Source organism: Nilaparvata lugens, chromosome 7 (assembly GCF_014356525.2).
Source record: "Nilaparvata lugens isolate BPH chromosome 7, ASM1435652v1, whole genome shotgun sequence".
Lineage (NCBI taxonomy): Eukaryota > Metazoa > Arthropoda > Insecta > Hemiptera > Delphacidae > Nilaparvata > Nilaparvata lugens.
Genome location: NC_052510.1, coordinates 22094712 through 22119772, shown reverse-complemented (window position 1 = coordinate 22119772; position 25061 = coordinate 22094712). Strand labels below are relative to the sequence as shown.

The 25061-nt window shown below is 35.5% G+C and overlaps 1 protein-coding gene across 1 annotated transcript in view; it reads left to right on the top strand.

The window, feature by feature from the left end:
• LOC111057041 (dystrophin, isoforms A/C/F/G/H) overlaps positions 1-25061 on the top strand; it is a 608133-nt gene that overhangs the window by 535558 nt on the left and 47514 nt on the right. The window contains exons 53-54 of the mRNA XM_039431878.1: positions 18338-18482; positions 20843-20966. Of these exons, the coding sequence (XP_039287812.1) occupies positions 18338-18482; positions 20843-20966 (269 nt within the window). The remainder of the gene's footprint in view (positions 1-18337; positions 18483-20842; positions 20967-25061) is intronic.

The following is a 25061-nucleotide window of genomic DNA, read 5'->3' as shown; positions in this document are numbered from 1 at the left end:
TCTCAACTAAAACTGTTTAGCCTTGCTACATCCAATATGACTTTGTAATAATATGTTTAATATGGTTCAACAGAGTTTAAACATTCCCGATCCATAACTTTTCAAATTTTATTATTATTATTCTGAGGAGGAGGGAGGTAAACTTCTAGAATACACAGTCATCATCATCATCTATCACTCCTGATTTAATTCAGAGCTGAAAAGCGTTCGACATATCTTAATGGGTAGAGAAGTCGATATTCTTTTTCAGTGTTAGTTCAGACAACCTTAACATTTTTCCAAGAACTATCGAATGGAAAATGATTCACCACTTGAAAAAACATTATAAAATGAACACAGTACACCAATTTTAGAATGGTTCCACCTAGATAAAATATAAAATGAATTTAGAAAACTTTCCTCGAATAACAAAAATATTCAATAAATCACTATTCCATTTAATCAATTCTTATCCCAATTTTATTGGTAAACTATAGATGAACAGGATATGCTTCTATTCAAATTGCACCTCCAGTGGTGTGAATTATTACTAGTATTCAATAAATCGTTCAATACAATCATTTTCCGCATGAATAGATTGTACTCTGCATCTACAGCGAAGAGAGAGATTGATTGATTGATTGATTATATGCTTTTATCAGGTGGAGTTAGGACTCCAGGTCCTCTCTGCCACACAACCCTAAACCAGAAAGAGACAGTGAGAGAATAATTTTCTTAAACTCTGTTTCTGTGCTATTCCAGCGGCTCTGATACTGGAATAATCATAATTATAAGTATTATCTCCATCCATATATTTTGTATTTATAAATGTTATCCTGTGAAGTTTCTACTGGAAGTTACATCTAAGGTGTTTGAACTGCAGTTCATCAACCCGTTTCATATAAAGTTTGAACTGCAGTTTACTAACTAATCCAACTGTGGATCATGACTTGGTTCCGATGATTAGAGACAAACTTTTACGCCAGTGAGTCGAAGTAAGCAAACTAGTTCTAAGTTATAAGTTGACAGTTTGGAATTCAAACTCTGTAACTTAAATATCAAATGACATGAACGTATTCAAATAATGCTCATTCACTCTAATATTACAGTGAATAAGTACTTCTGAAACCAGAGTAAACCTACGTTTATCTGTGTGATAGAAAATGACATCTTTTTCCAGTTATTGAAATGAAGTTATTGGGACTATTCTAATATTTTCATCTCTTCTCTAATTACTGGGTTGATTTGTCTAATGTAACAGAATGAATAAGATATATGTAATGTTTAATGCCAAAAGTAATGCCAAAAGCCTATAATTCGTGATCGTTATTGCCAAAAATTTTAACTCCAACAATGCCTTATAGACTTTGAACTGGATTAATCTGCTCAAATGATACTGAGTATTCTGTAAAAGGTGCCCAAAAGTCAGGGCGTGATTCCATACATCAGAAGAAGAAAAAAGTTTAAATTCACATAGGTCCGAAAATTCTTAGTTACCAAGCTATACAGAGTGGAATATTTCGTCTGAATTATCCCTGCTGAAACGAAGCCCTACGGGTATTTGATGTATGTTAATGAAGATGTACAATTTAGCGTGATTCATGTCAAATGAACTGAAAAATTGAATAACTGTAAAATTTAAAAACTGTTTCCAGACCTGTAGCTACAGTAATTTTTAAGATAAACATGTTCTAAAGAACATTTTCATTTAAGGTTTGAAGCAGATTTACTATGTTAAATGTACAATAAACACATAATATTTTCCTACAGAACTTCAAATTTAATTTCGAAGAGAAAGATGTGAAATAATAGATGTCTATAATAGACAAATTCAACCTTTAAAAAATCCTTGATTGTTTGTATTGTGAATTAAAAAAAGTTGATTTATTTTTTTATTTGATTACATACAAAACGCATAAAAAATAGACAAAGCCTGTTAAGCTTTCTTTTCATGGAAATTTCAATTATTACATTTTTCAATTCATTTTACATAAAGTACGCTTTACTCAATTATACATCATAATTAACAGCCAACAAATATCTGTAGGGTTTCGTTTCAGAAGGGGAACTGAAATTCAGACGAAATCTTTCATCCTAAGTCCTAAGTTACCAAAAGCCTATGCCAAGCCTCCTTGGTAACTAAGCATTTTCGGATGGTTAATTATAATTTTTTTTCTTCTTTTGATGTGAGGAATCATGCCCTGACTTATGGGCACCTTTTTCAGAACATTCTGTATAAACAATATTGTCTTCAGATTGCTTCAACAGCTTCGAATCCATGAAGTCTACTCAAACTGTCATTGCCACACTCTCAATGATTTCGTGATAATTCTTCTAAACAATATAATATAATCTTTTATTTCTTCAATTCTTATCCAAATCAAGCGTTAGACTAATATAGATATTTCATAATGTTGGTTACTATAGGTATATATTATTTTGATCGCATATTCTTCCATATTAGAGGCTTAAAATATATTGAGTAGACTGTGAAATAGGTTTCTTGGGTGATGAAATGGTCGAATTGTCCAAAAGCCTCCTTTGATGTTTGATAATTTCGTGGTGATATCTGTACGGTAGGCCTACTGATTGGTGAAGTGATCATCATGATTTTATGGTAATTGAGTAGTACGGTATTTGAGTAGAATCAGTAATGTATTCAATATCAAGTTAAAAATTAGTTACCTCCGATCTACCTCTTCTCTAGTTAATCGAGACTATATTGATGAAGACGGATAGAAATAAAATGAAATATTTTAGTTTACCCTGATTGCAGCAAAATTTATTCTCATTTGAGGATTGAACAGCATAATCTACAGTGATTCATATTGAATCCATTCATCTAAACATTGTCTGATAAATTTACACTTGTTGAAGAATTTAAATGAATTGACAATTTCTAATCGAAGTGATTGTTGAATAATTGCACTCATTTTTTATTCGAATTGAATATGCATTTCAATTTCAGTATAGCCTGGTTGTAGCAAACTCTTTGAATGATAATGTCAATGAAGTTTATCAAAATTCAATTGAAACGAATTGCAGTAGTACCTTATAAGTCCATTAACACGTTAAATTTGTTATGACATTAAATAATAATTCGAATGAAGGTTTTTCCACATTCCAATGTTGTTCGATTCATAATTGCAGCTGAAAACAACAATTGCACACTGATTGCCACCAGAAGGTAGAGTGAAGTAGTACCTAATATTTCCCGGGAACCATAAGCATTTTCCAACAGGAATAGAACCGGCATGGAAATCCTAGTCATGCTGTTCTCATGGGTACCGCTCGCAATCAGGCTTTTCCGACTGGAAAAATATGTACGTGTCAATTTTTGTAATGAGCGTCGAATTATTCATAAGCGCATGCATTCTGACAGCGGTCACCTATTGCTAACTTGAGACCATCAGTCATACATGAAAAATGTATTAATATTAAGCGACGAGCTCTAATCACATTAACAGTAACAAGGCTGAGAGACAACAGCGTGTTGTTGTCCCATGAGCCTCTGTCAGGTCGGTCATAGTGGTGGGGAGTTTCCAGTGGGGGGTAGATATGGGGTTACCTGCCCCCTGGGAAATTTGTGTAGACCCCGCGTAATCCCAACCTATTCTAAATTTGAATGTTCAATCGATTCGAAACGAGCTGTACTAGCAGGTGGATCGTTTGAAAGTGTATTTTTGTTGTAGTGTGAGTTTTAATTTTGTGTTGTACTTCAATTTATGTTCTCCAAGAGATGATCTGGAGGATTCCTTCCTGCGATGGACTCTGATTCTCTGCGAATGAAATATTTTCTGCAATGGACTATACTGATGGAATAATACGTGTATTTGTGGGTTTTTGGATGTGTGTGAGAGAGCAAGAGGGGTCATAGGTGGATGCTCCTCATTATTAAGATGAATCAGATTTACCAGAATCAAATTTAGTTAATTTTTCAGTATATAGAATGAGATAGTGATATGATGCTATTTTTCTATATAGACCTTTATTGATATTCCATCTATTGAAGTAAGTATGGAGAATTTCATCTAGGATCAAATTTTAAATTTCAGTATACCTTTTCCGAGAAAATTCCATATCCATTTATTTATTCGAGATAAGATTGATTAAGTGACGACGAGGAGAACGTTGGCAACATTCATATTGATTCACAGGAAACTTCTAATGGTATCTGTTCTGTTCCAAACTATCTAAGATTTAATTTCGCTATATAAACCGGATCAACAAAGAATTTTCACAAGCCGTATGCTTGATAGTTTAATATTCGTTGTGGAACATTCATGAGACAATATCTTCCACCGGGTCACATTTAAAAATTACGAAATTACACAACTCTCTTGTTCTTAATAAGTAGGTCGAAAGATTGGGATATCGGGACTATTATTTTGTACAAATTTCCACTATTGATATAGTTTCAGTCATTCTAGAATATGAGAAGTCTTGGAAAGCTATAAACTTTTAAACAACAATACTATAGATAGTACGATGATCACTGTTTATATCTAATTCTATCAATTTTTTCATGAAATTATGGAATTTCATATAGAATATCATGTTATTCAAACATCATCAGTAGTTGAATAAATTGTTAATATGGCTCTATTGTACTGTATTACAACATAAATTATGTAAACTGATGAAATGTAATTATTACAGATTTCGTTATAATTATTTTTGAAAATGTTCTCATGTGCTATAGAATACAGGAATGATATGGAAAATATTCTGACAGAATCAATTTATTTATTTATTTAATCATTGAGAATTACACATCTTACAGAAAAGTAGCACAGTCTCATGCCCAGAACGGTAAATCAGATCAAGTAACCACTAATCTTGCCTTCAAATTGGTCTGGTCTAACCCAAGCAGATATAATTTTTCTTATTCATCTCCAAGCCAAATACTAGATATTACCTATACTGTATACTACACTACCTAAAATATTAATATACTGTAATATAATGTTTACTATCCTTGGCTGTATCCTACATGATTGTATTCTTTGTATCTACTATCGACGCCTCAGCTCTACTTTGCCGAACTTGGATTTCTTGTCAATTTACCAGCAACAAGATTCGATTTCTTGCTTATTATAAACTTCGTAGACGACATAAGATGAACGATGGTGTAGTTTTGTCAAGGAGGGTGGGATGGGAAATAGTAAACTCTACAGCTGGTCTTGGTAATTGATAGTGGTGGACCCCGTGGTTGGTGGGAAGGAAAGACATGGACTCCACCACTACGTCAGATGCATGACGGCTGTCAGATCGGGGCGTAGGGTTCTCGCCGATGTAGCGTGTAAATTTATTATGAGTTCGTTTTCCCAAACGATGGACAACCGCTCTCCCGACGAGTGAACGGGTGGACATGTACTCGCTGCTTGTCTCGTCAAAACTCTACACTCTCTCAGTCATTGTCTCTCCTTCTCTATCTCTCTTCCTCTCCACTCTGTCATTCTTCCTCTCTCATGGGTAGCAATGGTTACTCGTTGGTCCACTTTAACGCTTCCCCTATGAATAAGTTAATTATGACAGAGCTGTACATCCATCTCCCCCTCACGATATAGGCCATTGAAGCTGCAACATGTCGGGCAAACTGTCGTGCTGCCAGCAGTGCAGCCCACTCTCCTCGAGAGTCTTCACTTCCTAGGCGAAGGCGAACTGTTTGGGTTGTAGGCTATAATTATGATTATTGTTTGGTGTGATGCTGTTTAGAGTTGGCAATAAAACTGGTCGGCTGTTTGGGGTGCCTGTTAATCGTATTGCTGGTGGAGTGTCCTAGTTAATAATTGGGTCTGGTGGATATTACTGAAATTTCTATTGATCTGTCCAGTTAAACGAGTATAATTCCTGGAGAATCAACGAATTTTCGTTTCAAACTGGCATGCTCATTCGGAGCCTAACAGCCTGTTTGCGAATATGTTGGTTTGAATTGTCAATTATTGGATTACTATTTTACAAGTAATCGTAAAACGTTTAGTTCAGTTTAACGTATGCTACACATAATTATGTATGGTGTATCTTCCAGTGCCCTTAGTCTATTTCTTTCAAGACACAACTAGTGTAATAATTCCTAACACTAGTGTTAATCCCACTGTTTCGTACAAGTAGAGGATAGGTTCTGCTCTAGACTAGGCTGTCTGGATTTTCACTTACCTGTGAAGGAAACAAAAAACATTATTACAATTCAATTCTAAGAGAACAACTTAATAATGTAGTTGTCATAATTTATTATTGGCTGAAAATAGTCGAATCTGGAATAAGTCTATTCATGTCAATGTGAAATACATATAAACTATATAAAAACTTTCATCACAACAATATTCATGAAACATCTATTGACAGCATTACATCCCAATAGAAAAGACAATGTGAAAAAATATGCAAAACATCTGTTCAAATTGCCTACATTTTGAATGTTCCAGAAAGTATAGTACAAAGTCAATATTCATGAAATTCATCTCATTATGAGCTCTTGAAATTGCCTCCAGGATTAACAATATCTGATGTTTGTTCTGTTGAATAACGGACAACTGATTTATATTTGTGAAATGCTCTAAGACCAAATTGAATGGATGGCATAAATGCACCGAATGGTCTTCAAAGTCAGTAATTTCATTTTCTCAGAATGACTTAATCAGCTTCTTGGGAGAAATATGAATGTAAATTTATACATCTCATACCTAAGCATCATCTCATTCGAGTGCCTGGCTCTTTGCAACGAATGTAAAAAGCTTCTTCACAATCTGCAGAACATTTTCTGTCTGGAGATATTTCAAAGCCTCCACTATTCAGAATTTCTTGCGTACAAAGTCATCTTTGTGGAATTAAGCAAATACTGAATATTCATCCGCCTGACTTGTTGATTAGAAACGCAACCGCGAATATGCACCAAGTGTTAGGCGAAGGGTTACACTTGCCACCACATGCTTGATAGTCAAATTAGAGTAGGCATCCTGCAATTGAGATGCTGGATTTTGGGAATTAATTGATACAGAAATTTAGATCCTAACAGTTTCTTAAATCAAGACATGGTTGAAATTTTCAGTTGAGATTTTCCAACCTGAATTATTCAATTCAAATATATAATTATTATTTCAAAAACATCAAGTAGTGCAAACATTATTTTTATCTTGGTTTTAAGTGAGATTTTGATTTTTTTTTAAATTGCAATAGAAGTTTTGTGTTTTGGAATTGTTTTGTTTCGTGTTTGGAAGTAAATTAATCAGATTAATTCAAAATTTTAGTTGATACTTGAAATTGTGTGTAAATCAAGTCATGAACTCCACAGTAACCTCTGGACTATCAATTTCAATTTAATTAAGGTTAAAGCAGTTTTGAGCAAATGCATGTTGTTTTCACCTGGATTGTATCTATTGTCTATGAATGAACATGGCTTAATATTGATCTTAGAACTTTCTCGAATACTGTTATTGGCAACAGAAATTGAGGAGTTCAATTGAAAGATTTTCAAATAATTCGAATAAAATTCTCTATATTTTTCGATTATAGAGAAGAGATAGCATAAAGTTCACATGAAAACATATAATTTCCTATGCTAGCTTCCCTCTATAATCAAAAAATATTAATATTTTTCTGTATTTAATATATTCAGGGCTACTCAATTTCTTATTTGTAAAATAACATCATGCTACCCTTTTTGAAAACTTGAAAATGATTTAAGCATCGAAACTAGTTGTTTTTTTTGCTATTTTATATTGGAATACTCACTCCATCTAGTGTTTTTGAGTATGATACCCAGACAACCCCAGACCTTGTACATGGGGTGATTAATCCGATGGATGATGATGGGAAATAGACTAAGCTTATATTTGGTATGGGTGCGGCTGGAAGTTCGTCCGTTCCGACGAGTACATACTATTCAAAGCGAACGAAGAAAATGTTGGAAAAACAGGTAAACCCTGCAGCTTGAAAATTGAAACCAAAACGCATAAAATGGCCGTGTCTGATGTTCTCAGGTTGTGTTAATGAAACCGTCCAGTTTCTCATTTATTAGGATAAGGATTTAAAACACTTACAGTCCGCTGGTGTAATGAGCGTAGGAGACCCTCATCAGTGCAACACTACCTGTCTTTCTCTTATCTCCATCCTTTCTTTTTCTCTTTATCTGTAGACTATAGTGAGTGCGAAGGTACCCCCTCCATTTTGTACGCTTCAAGGGAGCTTCATTTCAGCCCTTTGTCCTACTCTGTTCTTCTTCTTCTTCTCGAGGTCTACGAAATGTAAACATTCCATTCTCATACACCCCCCTCTTCTCCCACTTACTTCTCTTCTTCTCGTCATCGTATCCTCCCTCCTCCTCACCTCCTGCTCTGCAACTACTGAAAAGGGATTCCTTAGCAGACGACGAAGGTTCTTCCACCTTTTCCATATCTTTTGCGGTGCCCTTTCCCTCATTTCCACCTATTTTCTTGCTTCCTATTCATGCTCAAGATTCTCATTCAATTCCCTTGCATCGTTCGCGGCTTGATGTTTTTCTAGCAGAAAGAGACAGTAATGAAAAGAAAGTGAGTCAGAGTGAGTGTGCGTGTGCATGCGAGAGATAGGATAGAATGACTGTTTTGTTGTTGTCTAGGTTGACAAAATGAGGGAGCAGTAGTCGGCTTTCTCTCTTACTCATCACTAAAATGATATACTATCACACTAACTACACATCATACTAAGAGAAAGGAAGAGATAAGATTGAGGAGTAATATTGCAATACTATTCGGACTTATAGGAGGGAGAGAAAGAATACATATAATATCAACCATCGAACACATTGAAAAAGTTTTGTTGAGACGTAGTGAGAGTGATACTAACATTTTCATATCTCGGACTATCCTTTCATTTCATATGTCTCACTCTCACCTCTCTCATGTCTCTCCAGTATCTTTCTAATTATAGTGTTTCATAAATTCTCGATGTTCTCTTTCTTCTTCTCTCCTCTCTTTTGATTCTCGCTTTCCAATCTTTCTCTTTTTGACATTAAAAATGTACTCTCTTCACAACTTCCCCTTCCACAACAATGGTAAATAATCAAATCGCCAAATGATAATTGTAGAATTATCTATTTCAAGAATGATTCAACTTGATTAAGATGAAAATTTTTTGTTAGATGTAGATTTTTAAAGGATCCCCTCAAGAAAAATTTAAATATTCATATGACTCAAGAAAATGTGTATTAATTGAAACAGTTTAAGACAATTCAAACATATAAGTAGTCATTATCCTTAAACAGTAGAAAATTGGTTCAGAGAAAATTCCTTGGAGAAGAAGATATCTCAAACAAAACTTATTCTAGAAATGAGTTGCTCCATGACTCAGGCTCCGTAGATGTAGTCAGAAATCTCGTTAAACAAACCTAGATCGTCTGGAGTGATTGCGGGAGTAGGTCATTGAGCATTTAGCATTGAATATCTTTGCAGGACTAGCACAGTCTGGCGCATGCCAACGACACGACACGACTCGACCCGACAGTGAAGTCTAATCACTGATATTGCCTTGATTTGAAGCCAACCGACAATATTCGTCTGTCCGGACAATATGCCTCCGCCTGTGGCTGTAATCTGTCTGTGCTCTGTGCTCGGTGCTCGGTGCTCCAGCTCCAGATGACTTCCTATTCTATTATGCATTCAGTTATTGTGAGATCCTTTTCAAACTATCAGCATGTCTCATAAATAACATCAATGCTTACCATCCTCTCAACGCTGACAGTTCTAAGTGAATCTCGCTGTAGTGCTATATATCGGCGACGCTCTCTCCTAGTCACAGACTGGCAAATGGAGATATTGAATATTCATCTCAATATTCAGACTGATTAAACATTGATGAATCAGTTACTCTCGGCACCGACTGATTGATAATAATCATTGTCGGTTGATTATTGAAACGTAGAGTTTGGCCTAACGGTATTCATTTGCATTTGATAATGGCCAATGGTGTCATTCATCCAATCCTCTCTCGACCCACCAACTACCCCCAAAAAATTTTAATATTTTCCACAATTTCCAATAAATTCATCTTCATAACTGATGCCTACTCTGTCGGCGGTTGATTGTTAATCAGCTTAGTTCGTTCAATCCAGCGTTAACTTCTACTTTTGTTCAACATTATTTAATATAATTCCACTTTTTCAACATAACTAACATGCTGGGTAAGATCCAGATGTGATTCAGCGTACTTAAATATCGTCATGAAATAGTATTGAGGGTTGGTATGATGGTATCTACCTGTGCACTGAAGATGGTGGCTAGTGCCTTGGAACGCATACGGATTTTCCATAACATGTAAGTTCTTTCGTAAAAGTGTAATTCGATATTTATATTGAATTTCATAACAGAAAATAATGTAACCAATTTCAAAACTATGAAAAACTTATGTAGACTAATCTACAAAGTATGTCATTTGAATAAAATTGTCTATCATGTCAGTAATGATAGCATTTCCTAATTTCAAAATTACTGTAGAAATATTATTATTCCATGATTCAAGTCAGAAAATATAATTGTTTTGTCAAAAATCTTTCAAAATAATAACTATTTGTTTAAAAATAATCTGTTTTTATTCCAAAAAGTTGAATATCCACGTCAAAAACTAGGATGTTATTCAACATCACTTTCCGTTCCACATTCCATCACTTCATTTGTAAAGGAATATCATCAGATTCTATTTTATTCGATTAGATAACTCATACATTAATATTCTATCCAAAACAAATAACTCAGAGGTTGGAGACCGGAACTGTTCATCGCTTCTTTAGCTGAAAACTAAGATGAATTTGAGATACAGAATAAATCCAAAATAAGAATAATCAACCTTCAAGACTCATTCATCTTACTCCATTTATATCTATTAAAATAACTTACCTCATCATGAGTTGGTGATCTTGCAGACAAAAAAATCCCTCGCTGAAAAAATAAACCACCCCTATAGAAGAGACTTCTCAAGTCCTTTGCCTGCAACATTGGCATCCATCACTTTTCATATCTGCAGATAGCACTCGTTATAAACAGGTTGCTTAGCATATTGTCTCGCCGTATTCCCCCACTCTTTTTACGATCTCCTCATGTATTAACGGAAGCTGTAGTAGCAGAGTATACTTGCTGTGAAATTGTTTCCGGTTTAGGAGCAGAGTGACAGTGAGGGGACGAGTGGAAAAGATCCTTCACGTTTACAGCTTTTTTATTTGTCTTTTCTTTAGCTGCTTCCTTCAGGTTTACAGCTTGCTGTTGTGACTGCAAGCGTGTGTGTGTGTTTGAGGGGTAAAAGGTTTGAGATACCGGTCCCTGTTTGCGATTGCAAAGAGTGAGGGATAACAGTCTCATCTTCCCTTTTTTAAGACGCTTTTCCACTTTCTTCTCCATCCTCCGACTTTTCTTGTCACTAAACGTCACTATGAGTCGACCTAGTCTCTAACGTCACTAGTCTTTGACCGGGGGTTAAATAAACACAGGAATTGAGTAGCGCTGTCTCAACTCATCCCTTCATCCCCCAAGGACTGGAACCTCCTTGCCCTACATTTCACCTCCGCCCCTGTTTTACTTACTCGTGTAATTTTTTAAACACACCACCGCCCCCAAGACACCACTTCATAATTCACGAAGATACTCCTGCTCTCAAAGGGAAAGTAGCTGGGAAAAACTCTTTGAAAGTCTGCTTTAAATATTCAGGGATTTTTTTCGTGCAGTGTGGTAGTACAGAAGCATTGAATGCAAGTGTGCACAGGCCCACGGATTGCTGTTATGGATGGCATGTGAATGCTTGTGTTACCTTTGATTAAGTGCAGTGTCGTCTATTCTGTCTATTACCGCATGAGCTGTTCAGATGACATGCATTCATATGTGTAAGTATAGTGTATCCCATGTCTATAGTGTGTATAGTTTATTCAGTGTTACATGTCTGTAACGAGATAACATGCTTGGGATTTGAAACCCCATCTACCTCTCCAAAAAATCTGGTTTGGCGCACTCACTCAACTTTCCTTGCCGTTATGAAAATTGATCACCTGACGCTAGTGTTCACGCGCATCTCAAGTCTACTTATAAACAAAGATCTGAGCCAGCTGGTGAGAGGACATTAACGCTGGAGACATACGAGGTCTGCTATCTTTTCATAGTGAATCATTTAATAGAATCAACAGTTGCCAACAGTTTGCAATTGGATAATCACATTTCGTGCCTATTTTCAATTTTAGGTGAAAATGTTACTGAACAATAATTGTAGAGATTTTCATGCTTAATCTTTTCCACTTGAAATTTTTTGTTTAAATTTTATCTGAAATTGGGAATCTAAAATCAAACTTTGCATAGATGGGGCGGAGGTCCTGAAATTTTTATAGATATGGGTCCTGTGGCAGTTGATAGAGCTTATCAATGACTATTTTAGGTATGAATTTAATCAAAATCGTTAGAGCCGTTTTCGAGAAAATCGCGAAAAACCCTGTTTTTGACAACATTTTCTCCATTTTAGCCGCCATCTTGAAATGCATTTGATCGAAATTGTTCGTGTCGGATCCTTATAGTGTAAGGACCTTAAGTTCCAAATTTCTAGTCATTCCGTCAATTGGGAGATGAGATATCGTGTACACAGACGCACATACACTCATACACACTCACACACATACATACCAATACCCAAAAACCACTTTTTTGGACTCAGGGGATCTTGAAACGTATAGAAATTTAGAAATTGGGGTACCTTAATTTTTTTCGGAAAGCAATACTTTCCTTACCTATGGTAATAGGGCAAGGAAAGTAAAAAGCTAAGCATGCTTATCACGCTATAATAAAGATGAAATGCTTTCCTGTTATGCTCTCAGAAGAGTTATAGAGGATCTCTTGAATATAATATATTCTCAAATATTAATCAATTGTTTCGTTTAATTTCTATAGTTTGCTGTCCTACCTTCTTTTGTCTTTCATCTTAATTATTCCGCGCCTTTCATCACCGCACCTCAAATCGCATTCATATTTCTTCCTCTCATTCATATCTCCATCTCTTACTCATATACTATCTCTACTCATATACAGAGCTCCTATACTATTTCGCATGTTTGGAAAAAATTACATCACACCTTCTGCTCACAGCATTGCTATTATCTGCTACTCGTAAACATTGGGTCATAACGAGGAACAATTCAATTTTCAAATAAGTTACCTATTCATTTCTGTAAACTCTCATCATAATATATTATTTTCCGTTGCAACACTTCTATTTCCCATTATTTATCGATTTTATTGATTGCCTGATCAATGATTCACATTGCTCTAGTGCATTGACTGCCAGTACCATTTCTGTAGTAGCTTGAACACATCAAAATGAATTATGCCATCGAGATAATGTTTTGTGGACATATGCTGCACTATGTATCCATCATCCACCAACTGGAATGGTTGGGGGGGGGGGGGGATTGTGTAGCACTCATAACGGTCAACGTTCTAGAAAATTTACGACCTTTTATTGATTATCCATTTCCCTGTAGGGACAGTTCCGGTTTTTGGTTTGGGAGTATTCGGTTACGCTGTGACCCCTTCCTATGGGTTCCGCGAACCGGGGTTCAACAGAGGAAGTGGGATTCGAGGGGGTGGTTGAGTGGGGGATGGAAAGGGGCTTATCAGCACCCAACAGTCGCAGCAGACTCGGACAGAGATAAGGCTGTGTGCGGTTGGTATGCAGCAGAAATGCTATTTGCGCTAAATACTGTGTACACTGTGTTGAGGCATATGAGGCTCGTTGAGGTAGTCGGTACATACGTGTGAGTGTGTGCATGTGGATGTGTTGCTTTGAAGAGAGCAGTGTGGACTGGGTGGGAAACGTTCAGTGAAGGGGGATTGGTTTAGAATAAAGAATCTTGAGAGAGAGAGAGAGTGTGTGAGGGAGAGAGAAAGTCATTAAAAAGTGAGTTCGAATGAATGAACAAAAGAAGCAGACTACGGATTGAGTAGATGGCAACAAATTAGGGGCTAAGAAGTGGCGATTGAGAAACGTCACCTCAGAGAATCTATCATTGAGGTGTTTATGAACAGGAATATAAGGAAGGGAAGAATTAGAAAAAGATTTCTGATGACGATTGAAATCCATATAATATATAATATACTACATATTTTCAAAAAAATGAGAAAAAATAAGTATTCGCACAGATGAAATTAACGAGCATATCAATATGATAAGCGTATTGTAATAACAGTATAACTGGTATATACATTGTATTACTATATTATACTCCTTATGATTGGCTAAGCATGTGGGAGGGTGTATACTACATCCACTACATCACTATAGTAATAATTGAGTACGGATAATTCACCTCACTCAATAGGTAGAACATACTCTTCTCAACCCCTCTCACTCCATCCCTCTTCATCACTCTCTCCCTAACTAAACCTCTTCATTCGACCTACCACACAAGCGAGTAGGTTGCCTCGTATCAGCTAGCATTAGCTAGATGCAGAACGTGTTAGAGTAACAGGACCGGATCTAATTTCGTACGTTGCAAGTCGAAGTAACATCATTGCATCCTTCCTTGATGTCTATGCTAAGCGCATTTTAGGGAGGCGATAATACCTGTTTAGAATTGGATGGAGCAGGTAAATGTTTGTATTTAGATAAGGTTGAACGGTGTGGGGACGTTTCTTGAAAAAAAAAACGTAAGGTACCGAGGTAGTACTTCGTATTCTATGATACTAGGTGAAGTTAGCTCTGTTCAAATTAAATGAAGGAAAATCTTTCCAAAAATTTATCTAGTTATAAATTTCAACACCATAGGTGAAGTTAGTTCAGTTCAAATTGAATGAAGGAAAATGTTTCCAAAAATTTACCTATTTATCAGTTCCAACACTATAACACTCGACAATTGATACGTAAACATTTTTGATTATTCATTTGATTAAATTATTATTCAAATTTATAATTGAATCAATCCAAGGAGATTTTATATTTTGAAATCATATTTCTTTTGAAATCATTGTTCTTATCTCTGCAAACCACCTTCCTCTTGTTAGCTCCGCCCATTTCTAACAGTAAGTGCGACCAACATTGTCGTCCAGCCAATGGTAGTACATAAATGGAATTGAGACCATTCGCGTTCATCGTTCATATCATTAAATAATTCAGGTCTGTATGAAGACTCAAATTAAAAATACAATGTGAGAAATCTATACAAACATTTTGGCTTAGTTTTCATTCCAAAAACGTTCAGTCATTGTTCACCAATAACCAGATAAATGATAAAAAAGTATTTCTACAAGAAATGATTCTCTTGATTACAGTCATGTTTCAGTATGATTAAAAGCGAATGAAAATGATTATAATATGAATACACAGATCAATAAATATATAAAAATAAATTAATTTCAATCAATTCATCATTCATATCTTATCTCACTTCTATTTTCATTCTCAATTTTATACGCCCCTTAGCTTCGCCCGATGCTAAAAATATCAGCGAACTAAAACTTACTATAACTAGGAACTAGTATAACAATGGTTTATGTTTTGTATTTCCCTCTACTTTAGCAATTAGATCAAATCTCACATTGTGAACACTTAGTAACAGTTTCCGAGAAATAATAGGATAAATACCTCTTCGTTTCTATATCATTGGCCAAATAACTGAACCACTAGACCGTAGCTATCGATGAAAGGTTAGCTCCACTCTCTCTTCCAAACCAATTTCATTGGGAACTTAATTGTATTGGCTCTGGAAGCATTGGAACTGGGTAGCTCTTGAGAGTCGATACACGGCTGGAAATTGCAGAAAGGTAACCGGAAGGTTTCTTCGGTAGAGTGAGGTCGGAAACGACGATGATTTGCGACGTTCTTAGCCCTTAACCCTCAGCCCTGGCTTTACTTTGCTACTGAGTAAATATTTCAAGGTGGTAAATCATCTCTGGAAGCTGTTGTGTGTTTAGCCGCTGTGGGTTCTTCTACTAGTAAGGGTAAGGCCTCTCTCAGAATTGTAACTACCTATGGCCCCGAATTATGGTTCATATCTCGATGACTTGAGATAAGTTAAGGTAGCTTACTGCACCACCACCACATTATATCCACCGTACACTCTATACTTGTTTTGCCTATCCACCACCCAAGGAATAAAAATATATGTTCAACCTTTTCACCTTACACAGCAGGGATAAAATACACTGTATGTTTAACCTATCACCTGTACACATCAGGATATAAATATATGTTTGGCCAAGTTCTCTGTCGAAGTTTATGGTGAATATTCAAGAGCTTTTTCCCCGTCCAGTTTTCTGTTTGAATTATTCCTATTGCTCGTGGGAGGCGCCAATAATTTACAGCTCTGACAGTTTTGAAATACGCGCCGCCCGGAAATTGAAAAGCCGAGAGCTTGACTAGGTGCAAAGTAAGTTGTGAGCTCTAGTTGCACATTTTATTTCACGTTCGTGTTGGGTTTGTTGATGGGAAAGAAAATAAAGGGTTTCTATTTTTCTCATATTAAATTTTAATGTATGATGGATCTGTAGCTCGATTATCTTTTTAAGAATCAACAACTCGGTTAATATCCAAAAATATGATGTGTTCTGATATCTATCATATTATTAATAATAAAGAACAACATACAGTATATGAGTGGGAAAAATGTAAACAATGTTCTAGCTCTAGTATCATCAGCTATTCATGAAATACGACAAATTCAAATTCACATTTTTTTTGTCAATCAAAACAATTACAATTCCAAAGAAAATATTATACATCACAGGAAATATAATCAGAAAAATCCTTAATAAACAAAAAATGAAATTGAATTAATCATATAACATGAGCTTAGTTTATCAAGAATGTATAAATTACTAGCTGGCCCGGCGAACTTCGTACCGCCAAATAGTTAATGCATATCATGACAAACTTTAGCTGGATGCACACCTGAGGAGGCGCGATGCGGCATTTTGCATCCGGGTGCTTCTTGCTTATTGGTTTGAATGGAAGAATTCACACACACACACACACACTGAATCAAGCATTGCGTGGAACAGTGTGATAAGGCAATCTCCATAACATCAACACTTAGTATCACCAAGCACTATATTTTTATGAAAATTATCCAACAATCAGTATTTACATTTATATCTCAATATAAACTTCCTATGTGCTTAGTTAGTTGTGTAACAGTTTGTATTTCTAGATATGATTGAACGCAGCTTGCTGGGAAATTGAATGGTATATCTCCTTGCTACTGATTTTCTCGTGCATATTCTAAATTTACAGCATTGTGTTCTACGACCAAAGTTTGGACGTTGTTCGTACCGCGGCATTATTATTGACCGAGTGAAGTGAGGTCTAAGATTCAAGTCGACGGTTTGGCATTTCTCTTAATGTTTAAATGTTAATATGTTGCGCATTTACGGCGAAACGCGGTAATAGATGAATGTAATAGAAAACGTAAATGTAAACGCGGTAATAGAATTTTATGAAATTTGACAGGTATGTTCCTTTTTTAATTGCGCGTCGACGTATATACAAGGTTTTTGGAAATTTTGCATTTCAGGGATAATATAAAAGGAAAAAGGAGCCTCCTTCATACGCTAATATTAGAGTAAAAATCAAACTATAGAATAATTCATCATAAATCTGCTGACAAGTGATTACACAGATGTGTGGAGACGCCAGTCTATTGCTGTATTTCCATAAGGTCTATAGTTTCAATCAGGTACTTGTGGATGAGAATACTGAGTGAGGTCTACTGTTCACAGAACTACTAGTTAGAATTAAAATTTCGTGAATCAGTAGAAAGAAAATAGAAAAATAGATCTACGGACGGTTGTTGGATAACGTAATGATTATAACAGCTGATTTTTATTTCTCTGTGTGGCCAGCTCACAAATATTCTCCCATAAGGATTACATGTAAACTTTGAAGGACCGTAGGAAAAAGTCCTGAAATTGGATCATGAATTTGATAGGCCATAAACCTGTTCCTAAACATAACAAACACAGCTAAAAAAATAATCAAATTCGGTGCACACATAAAAAAGTTATTGAATGTCAAAATTTGAGGCTCGATTTTTATTTATAGCCTATAGATAGAAATATATATATATATATATATATATATATATATATATAAATGTATACAATAATACAATCTATTCAAGTATCTTCTAGTATCCTCGATTGAAGTGTTTGTTCTAAGATTTTATTGAAATTTTGATCTCCAATTGTTTAGTGTCTTGTGAATAACTGATTGTTGCTTCTACGTACAGAAACCGTCGATTTAAGTGTTTTCTATCTGATTGGATCTTGGTTATACGATCTCAATTGCTTGTATTGAAATTTCAATTCTCTCACATTGGATAGTGTCTTGAAAATAACTTAGTTGTTACTTTAATTTACAGAAACCGTCTGGAAAGCAACGCAGAACACTGGAATGCCCTGCTACTGTCGTTGCGAGAGCTGATTGAATGGGTGATACGCAAAGACACCGAGCTGACTGGCTTAGGGCCAATTGGTGGTGACAGTCCTTCGCTGAACAAACAACAGGTCACTTCTATTCATTAGCTAGAAATCATTTTTTAGCTAGAAATACTTGATATCCCAGAAGTACCCAACTCCATCTAGCTTCTCTCTTTCGTTGTATTTATTCTTTCCATAATCTGTTTTCTATCTTCCATCATCGATTTTCGTCTGTTCTCGCATTTAAAACTCCTTTCAATTTTCCAATAATTCCATCTCTATTTCATTCTGTAAGTGTATTTGTTCTGAAAATATGATCCTCAAATTTTGTTCATTCTATAGGCCTGACTATTCAGACACCTCATCATGTTTTTATTTGGTCATTACCTTTCCAATCTCTCTCATACTTTTCCCCTTCACCATAACTTTAATGTTATCAGTATATTTGTACAACTTTATATTTGTATCTAACTTGTCACTTGCAACGGCACGATAACAAATATATTATTAAGTGCATTCTCTGTAAATCTGCATCGATAAAGCTATATATATATATTCATTCATACAAATTTTGACCATGACAATCGATTGGAGAGAAATACTATGTTTAACCCGATTGGGTTTGGATTGGGGTAAGTGATTTTCCTATTTATTTCCTAAGTCTGAATAATGGTTTGCTGAATTGGATATATAGATGTGTTTGAGAACAAAGGGCTCGCATCATACAGTCCAACCAAATAAAAAACCAGAGGTAACAAACCTATGGATTCGTAGCTTTTGTAACACTATTCTGGTTATTTGGACCACTATTTGGTCTCTCTCTTTCTGATTCTCATGAACAACCTCATTTAATCAAAATTGTAGTTGATTTCTATGTTTTTGACTGCATTTCAATCAGGAATTCCACTCAAAGTCCACTCTCTTGTTTATGCATTAGCCCGAGTACATTCATAGCTAGGTACATTTACATAGGTACTCACATTTCGGTAACGACGCACATTATTTGGTCAGCAATGTAGCTTGAGAGGAAAAACAATTTCAGTGCAGTAACAAGGGTCCTAATTGGAAAATAGTGGCGGAAAGCTGGACTTTTCTGGCAAGATGGGGATTTGGTTGTGTCTGAGAGACCCGGATTCAGACTCACCTCGAAATGAGTTATTCGTTCCCTCCTTTCTCGCCTCACTCCTCACTCCTCCTCAGTCGCACACTCAACTAATGAAAAGTAATGGAACCACCTTTTGCATTCATATAATCTGTTGGGGTTAGTGTGGCCAGCCCCACACTGAGTCTCCTCCCAATGAAACGCATGGATTATTCTGAAAAAAAACTTACTGCAATAGTTGTAGGGAGAGCAGACAATCACCTGTTTTTCATAATTTAAACACTAAAGACTATCCTTGTCGATATAAACTGCAATATTTCAAGATTCAACCTACAATATTCCAATATAAAGTACTGTATGTATATCCAGATTCATAAATTCTAATTGAGAAGATAGTCTGAGATCGGGAATTCCAGTTTGTTTTATATAGGCAGTGCCATGATACTTTATATTTTAAACTAGCACATTGTGATTGTGTTGTGTTGTATTTTGATTTCTTTTGGGTATTTTGTGTTGAATTAAATTATTGATTGATTGATTGATACTTATTCAGTTCTTCATTGTATAGGACAGCTCAGTTCAAGCTGAGATTGTGGTACGATACATGTATTATATAAAGAAATACCGTTTGTCGATTTGAAACAGTTGTAGATGTAACAGAATCTCACATCATTCTAATATTAATCATACAATACGGTATCGAAGTCATAGATTGTACAGATTCTGTAAGAATTGTACAACTCTTCAGTACAGAAGATGCAATCGGTAGTGTAATTTCTTATATTTTTTTAATCAAATTTCCACCGATCTTTGTTAAGAATAGCGATATGTCTTGCTGCTGTACTAATTTTTTCGCCTTAAGTAGTTTGGATAAATCATCTTCCAATTAAACATTTGTAAAATCTTTATCACGGAAAATGCCCTCATAAAATATGATGTGATTTCTCATAAGATATGCCCATAAAAATGCACATTGCTCATCTTAAGATGAGATGATAATTATTATGAAAAACATATTATCTCTCCATGGACTTGCAGTATTGAAATGAATGATTACTGTTCGGTTCCACCCAACTCGGTCAGGACGTTTGAACATGAACAACTGGATACGCTTTACTTTAGTGCATTGAAGTTATCGATAGTAACCATTGCCATGGGTATATTATAAGTAGGTGCACTCGTTATAAACTGTCCCGAATTTGACCATTTTCAAATGTCCAGACCAAGCTTGCTTGAACCGGGAATTAGTTTCCTAAATCATCTGGAATCTGGTCCAATTTCCAATTGGAAATTATAGGGAAATCAATAAGCTTTGAATCTTTAATGAAGGATTTGCTTGTTTCAGGATGATCACCGTGCCTTCCGACGACAGCTGGAAGACAAGAGGCCGGTGGTCGAGAGCAACCTGCTCAGTGGTCGCCAGTACATCGCCAACGAACCTCCTCTCTCCGACACCAGTGATACCGAAGGTAACTTACTCTTTACAATAATATCTTCTAAATTATCTCAGTAATTCACATGAAATATTAGAAATATTGCCAGTATTCTTCTTCAAGGTTCAAGTAAAACAGTAACAGTCATAAATGAAATAACTCATTAACAGTGGTGATTCAATTGAAATATTACAACTATTATCAGTATTCTGCTTCAAGGTTCAAGTACAAGTCATAAAAGTACATTACATTCACCTGAAATATCAGGCCTAAACCATAACTAATATTCTGCCTGGAATGATATCAACATTTATTATAGAACTCTACTTGGCATTCTACAACTCATATTTCACCTGAAATCTCACCATCATGTAACTTCTCATAAAAAATCTCTTGCAATGGAAACCATAGATCTTCTGCTGAAATTTCTAGACTATTAATAGTGTCGAATTATATGGTGAGTGATATTTGATATTTATTTAATACATCTAACATTGCAAGGTCTGAGAAGACCTATGGCGAACACTGGTAATGATTAACAAAATAGTAAAACTTCTATGATGTGTTTACATAATAAAGCATATTTGTGAAAATTCATGCTAAAAATGAAAATGATGGTGATATAAATGAATTGAATTAGCAGAATTTACAGGGAAGTGAAAAATATGAAAGGTACATGGGGGAGGATATTAAGGCTAGGTGAGGGGTAGGGATGTAGAATATAATCTCTTATAAATTATTATAAAATAATCCTCAATAATGAAACATAATATCAAATAATTAAATATGCGATTGAAGTGATTTGAGGTGGTTCAAATCCTACCCAGCTGAAAAACTGGAAACTGAATCTTAAGTTGGGAGATAGAAATCATTTACACTGCATCACTGAATGAATAATTGAAGACAATATTGAGCTATTTATCTAAACTGTAAAAAACTTGAATTTCTCAAGTTTGTTGAATCGACAAATTGAACAACTCAAATTGACTTTAATAATCATGGATGTCCCAAGGTATTTGTTCTACGAATTTGAACAGTATTATAATATGCTCCTTAATGACTTCATAACGTATATCAAGAGAAAATCACCAATCGAATATGTTTGGATGTTTATTGGCTCTTCTTATGATAGTAGTGTGTCGGGCGTAAATTCACTTCGGGTAAAACTAGTACAATTCTCCATTTGTCAGCTCCCACTATACTATTGACGTAGGTCGAATCAATCCACGAAGGGGTTGAAATAATCTGAAAGAACTAAGTCAAGTACTACCATATCTCCTAGTCTAACCAATTCCACCCCGTAGAATCCTGTTGGGGTCTCGGTTCAGTTTCCATTTCCTATTTTCTCCCTTCTCTTCTTCTCCCTTTCCCCCACCCCCACTATATTATTCACTTTCCAAGCGGCAGTTTAACGCTTCAATGAATTACAAAAGAAGGGTTCATAGTTTTATGATTAACTGTGCTCTTAAATAACAGCTGCTGCGTTCGGATCTGTCGTTATTCGCTGTATGCCTTGCCTTGGATAATAAACGGCTCTCCATAATAACGATCCTAATCTACGGCTGAGAAATTGGAGGATTAATCTCTCTCGTCAAGTACTGAGTATAGCAGGCCATGCGGGACTGTGCCTTTGTTATCGTTATAAACGTCTTTGTTATAGACTCGAGTTGTTCTTATGGTTTGAAATTTTGTTTCGGTGCAAGTTTTATGCTATAATTAGTTGACGATCAGCTTGGTTTTGTTGTTTCTCATTATTTAGTTTTGACTCACATTGAATTGTATTTCGTTTGTTCCTTGTTATTGTTGATGTTAATTTACCTCCGTTGCTAGTTCTATTACTTCATTAGTAATAATCGGTTTGGCTTTGTTGTATTGAAATATTCATCATACGTAGCCTTGGCTCCTTGTGATTTAAATAGTTGTTGAATTCAACAAATCATAATTCTAATTAACATTTTCACTTCTTCTAAGTCTAGTTACACACCCTTCGATTTTTAGACGTCCGATTTTTTTGTCTTTTTTATGAAGCTATTGGATTTAACATATAACTTGTTAAACACATGATGTGTTTATCTACACATATGATATGTATTTTCCAAGTTCCGTTCAATCTGGTAGAATTTATAAGAAAGGCAAACAATCGGATGGCCAAAAATCAAAAATTGGTGTTTGTAACTCGCTTAACCTTCTCATGACTCCTTCATAAACCTAGAGCTCATGTTATGAACAATGACTAGGCCTATCCTCAGCAAAAAATAGATGCAGTACCTATTTATTTTTCCTTCATTGCAGTAGTCTGTAATTTTGCACTATTTTAATATTAAAAACTTTTTTTCAATAATCATTTATACTTTTCCTCCGTAAAATCGTGTCATTTTTTGATGTCATAAAGTGTAGTGTAGAATCCACATTATATTTATGAGGCTTATACAGATACACGCCTACAAGGAATACATAAAATTTATCTTCATCTGCTGTCTGCAAGTACACTCTTACACCTGTTACCGTCGTAACTTTCATCAGTCACCTAAAATCTTGAGCACGTGTAATGCTATGGAGAACAATAAGCTGGATGTCGGTTAATGAGTTCTAATGGAGTAGAAAAGCTTCTGAGTGCCTGTGAGAGATGGAAAATTAGAGAAAGACGGAAGAAGAGTGGATGTACGAGAGAGAGTGAGTTAGAGAACGAGGAATAGAGTTGATAGTGCGTCTCCAGGAGGGTGGAAAGTGAGAGAGGTCTCTCGATGTGATCTGTTGGTGCCCTCCGAAGGGGTTAAAGGTTGAGAGTTTAGAGGGTGAGGGCTACTCACTGAGTGAGATCGATGATAGAATTAGTGACGTGTTAGGCTTGCCTCCTCATCCCTTTCCTACATCTACATTGTGTATTCTATACCTTTAGTTAACATTGTACACATATCTTTTGCTTATGGTAGAGAATTTGAATTTATTCATCAGTTCCAAAGAAACCGATATCATTTACACATTTTGCTTTCATAATGGAATGGAATAAGAGTGGAGATTCTAGTTATACAAGATGAATAATTTCGAAATATATTGCTATGATACTATTTATTTATCTATTCCTTTTACAAAGATAATTGGTAGGAATTATATCAACTATCAACTTCTTCACCGTGATGAAATAGAGTAGAGTAGAGCATATAAATTTGAGAAATGATACCAAAACCTACTAATGAATAGAGGAAGATGAATGGATGGAAGTAATGACTATAGGTACAACCAGATTATCGTCAATTAAATAATGACTGTATTAGCACTTCACATAAAATTATATAACTTGCACTTATCTAAATTGTATGAATCTTATCACCTCTCAGAAATATCAGAAATGATTAGGATTGGAACGCTGCATGGCTGCATGGCAGGTGTTGCTCCAGCTTTATTCGTGTTTATCTGTCGATATGTTGTATATTTTCAACAAAACAAGAGAAGAAAAAACGTTTCTTCTTTGTGAATCGAAAAAATCTTGAACCTTTAGAGAGAAGAGGAGGCCTCAATGCCTCAACACCACCTTCGCACCATTATCCTGTTCTATTTTCGTTTCAATTTCCTCTTTAATTGTTCCCATATATTTATGCTAGATAAAGACAATAAACATTATCTATCTTGAGAATTATGAGCTGTTTCAAATGGTTGGACATTGACATATAGTGGCTCATACTCGATACCCAAGTTTGCCAAACTCCTTAATGCTTCCAATAATTGGTTGACTCAATTAGTTGAAGCATATGATAAGATTGTAATAGTGTGCCCTCAGACCTTGTACAAGAGTGGGAGGGAGTAACTAACTGCCTCTCCACCAGTTTACTTGCAGTTTGTTAACTGAAACTTGCTCGCTTCGCTCTTAATGGCCTTCCCATAGTGCATAGGGTGTTAATGGTATTGGTGAACGGTTTACTTTGTACACACCTAAATTGCTCTTGATGGTCCTGCTTAATCTGCCAAAGAACTGTTGACTAAAATCTGAGTATGAATTGATGTGACTTCAATTAGAGACTTTGAACTCAATTTCATCGAGGTTATTGATTTTTATTGGTTTATCGTCGGAAGTTGAAGCTTAGAGGTTTATGAGGTCTGACATTTTTCCATTGGGGATCTACCATGAACGTT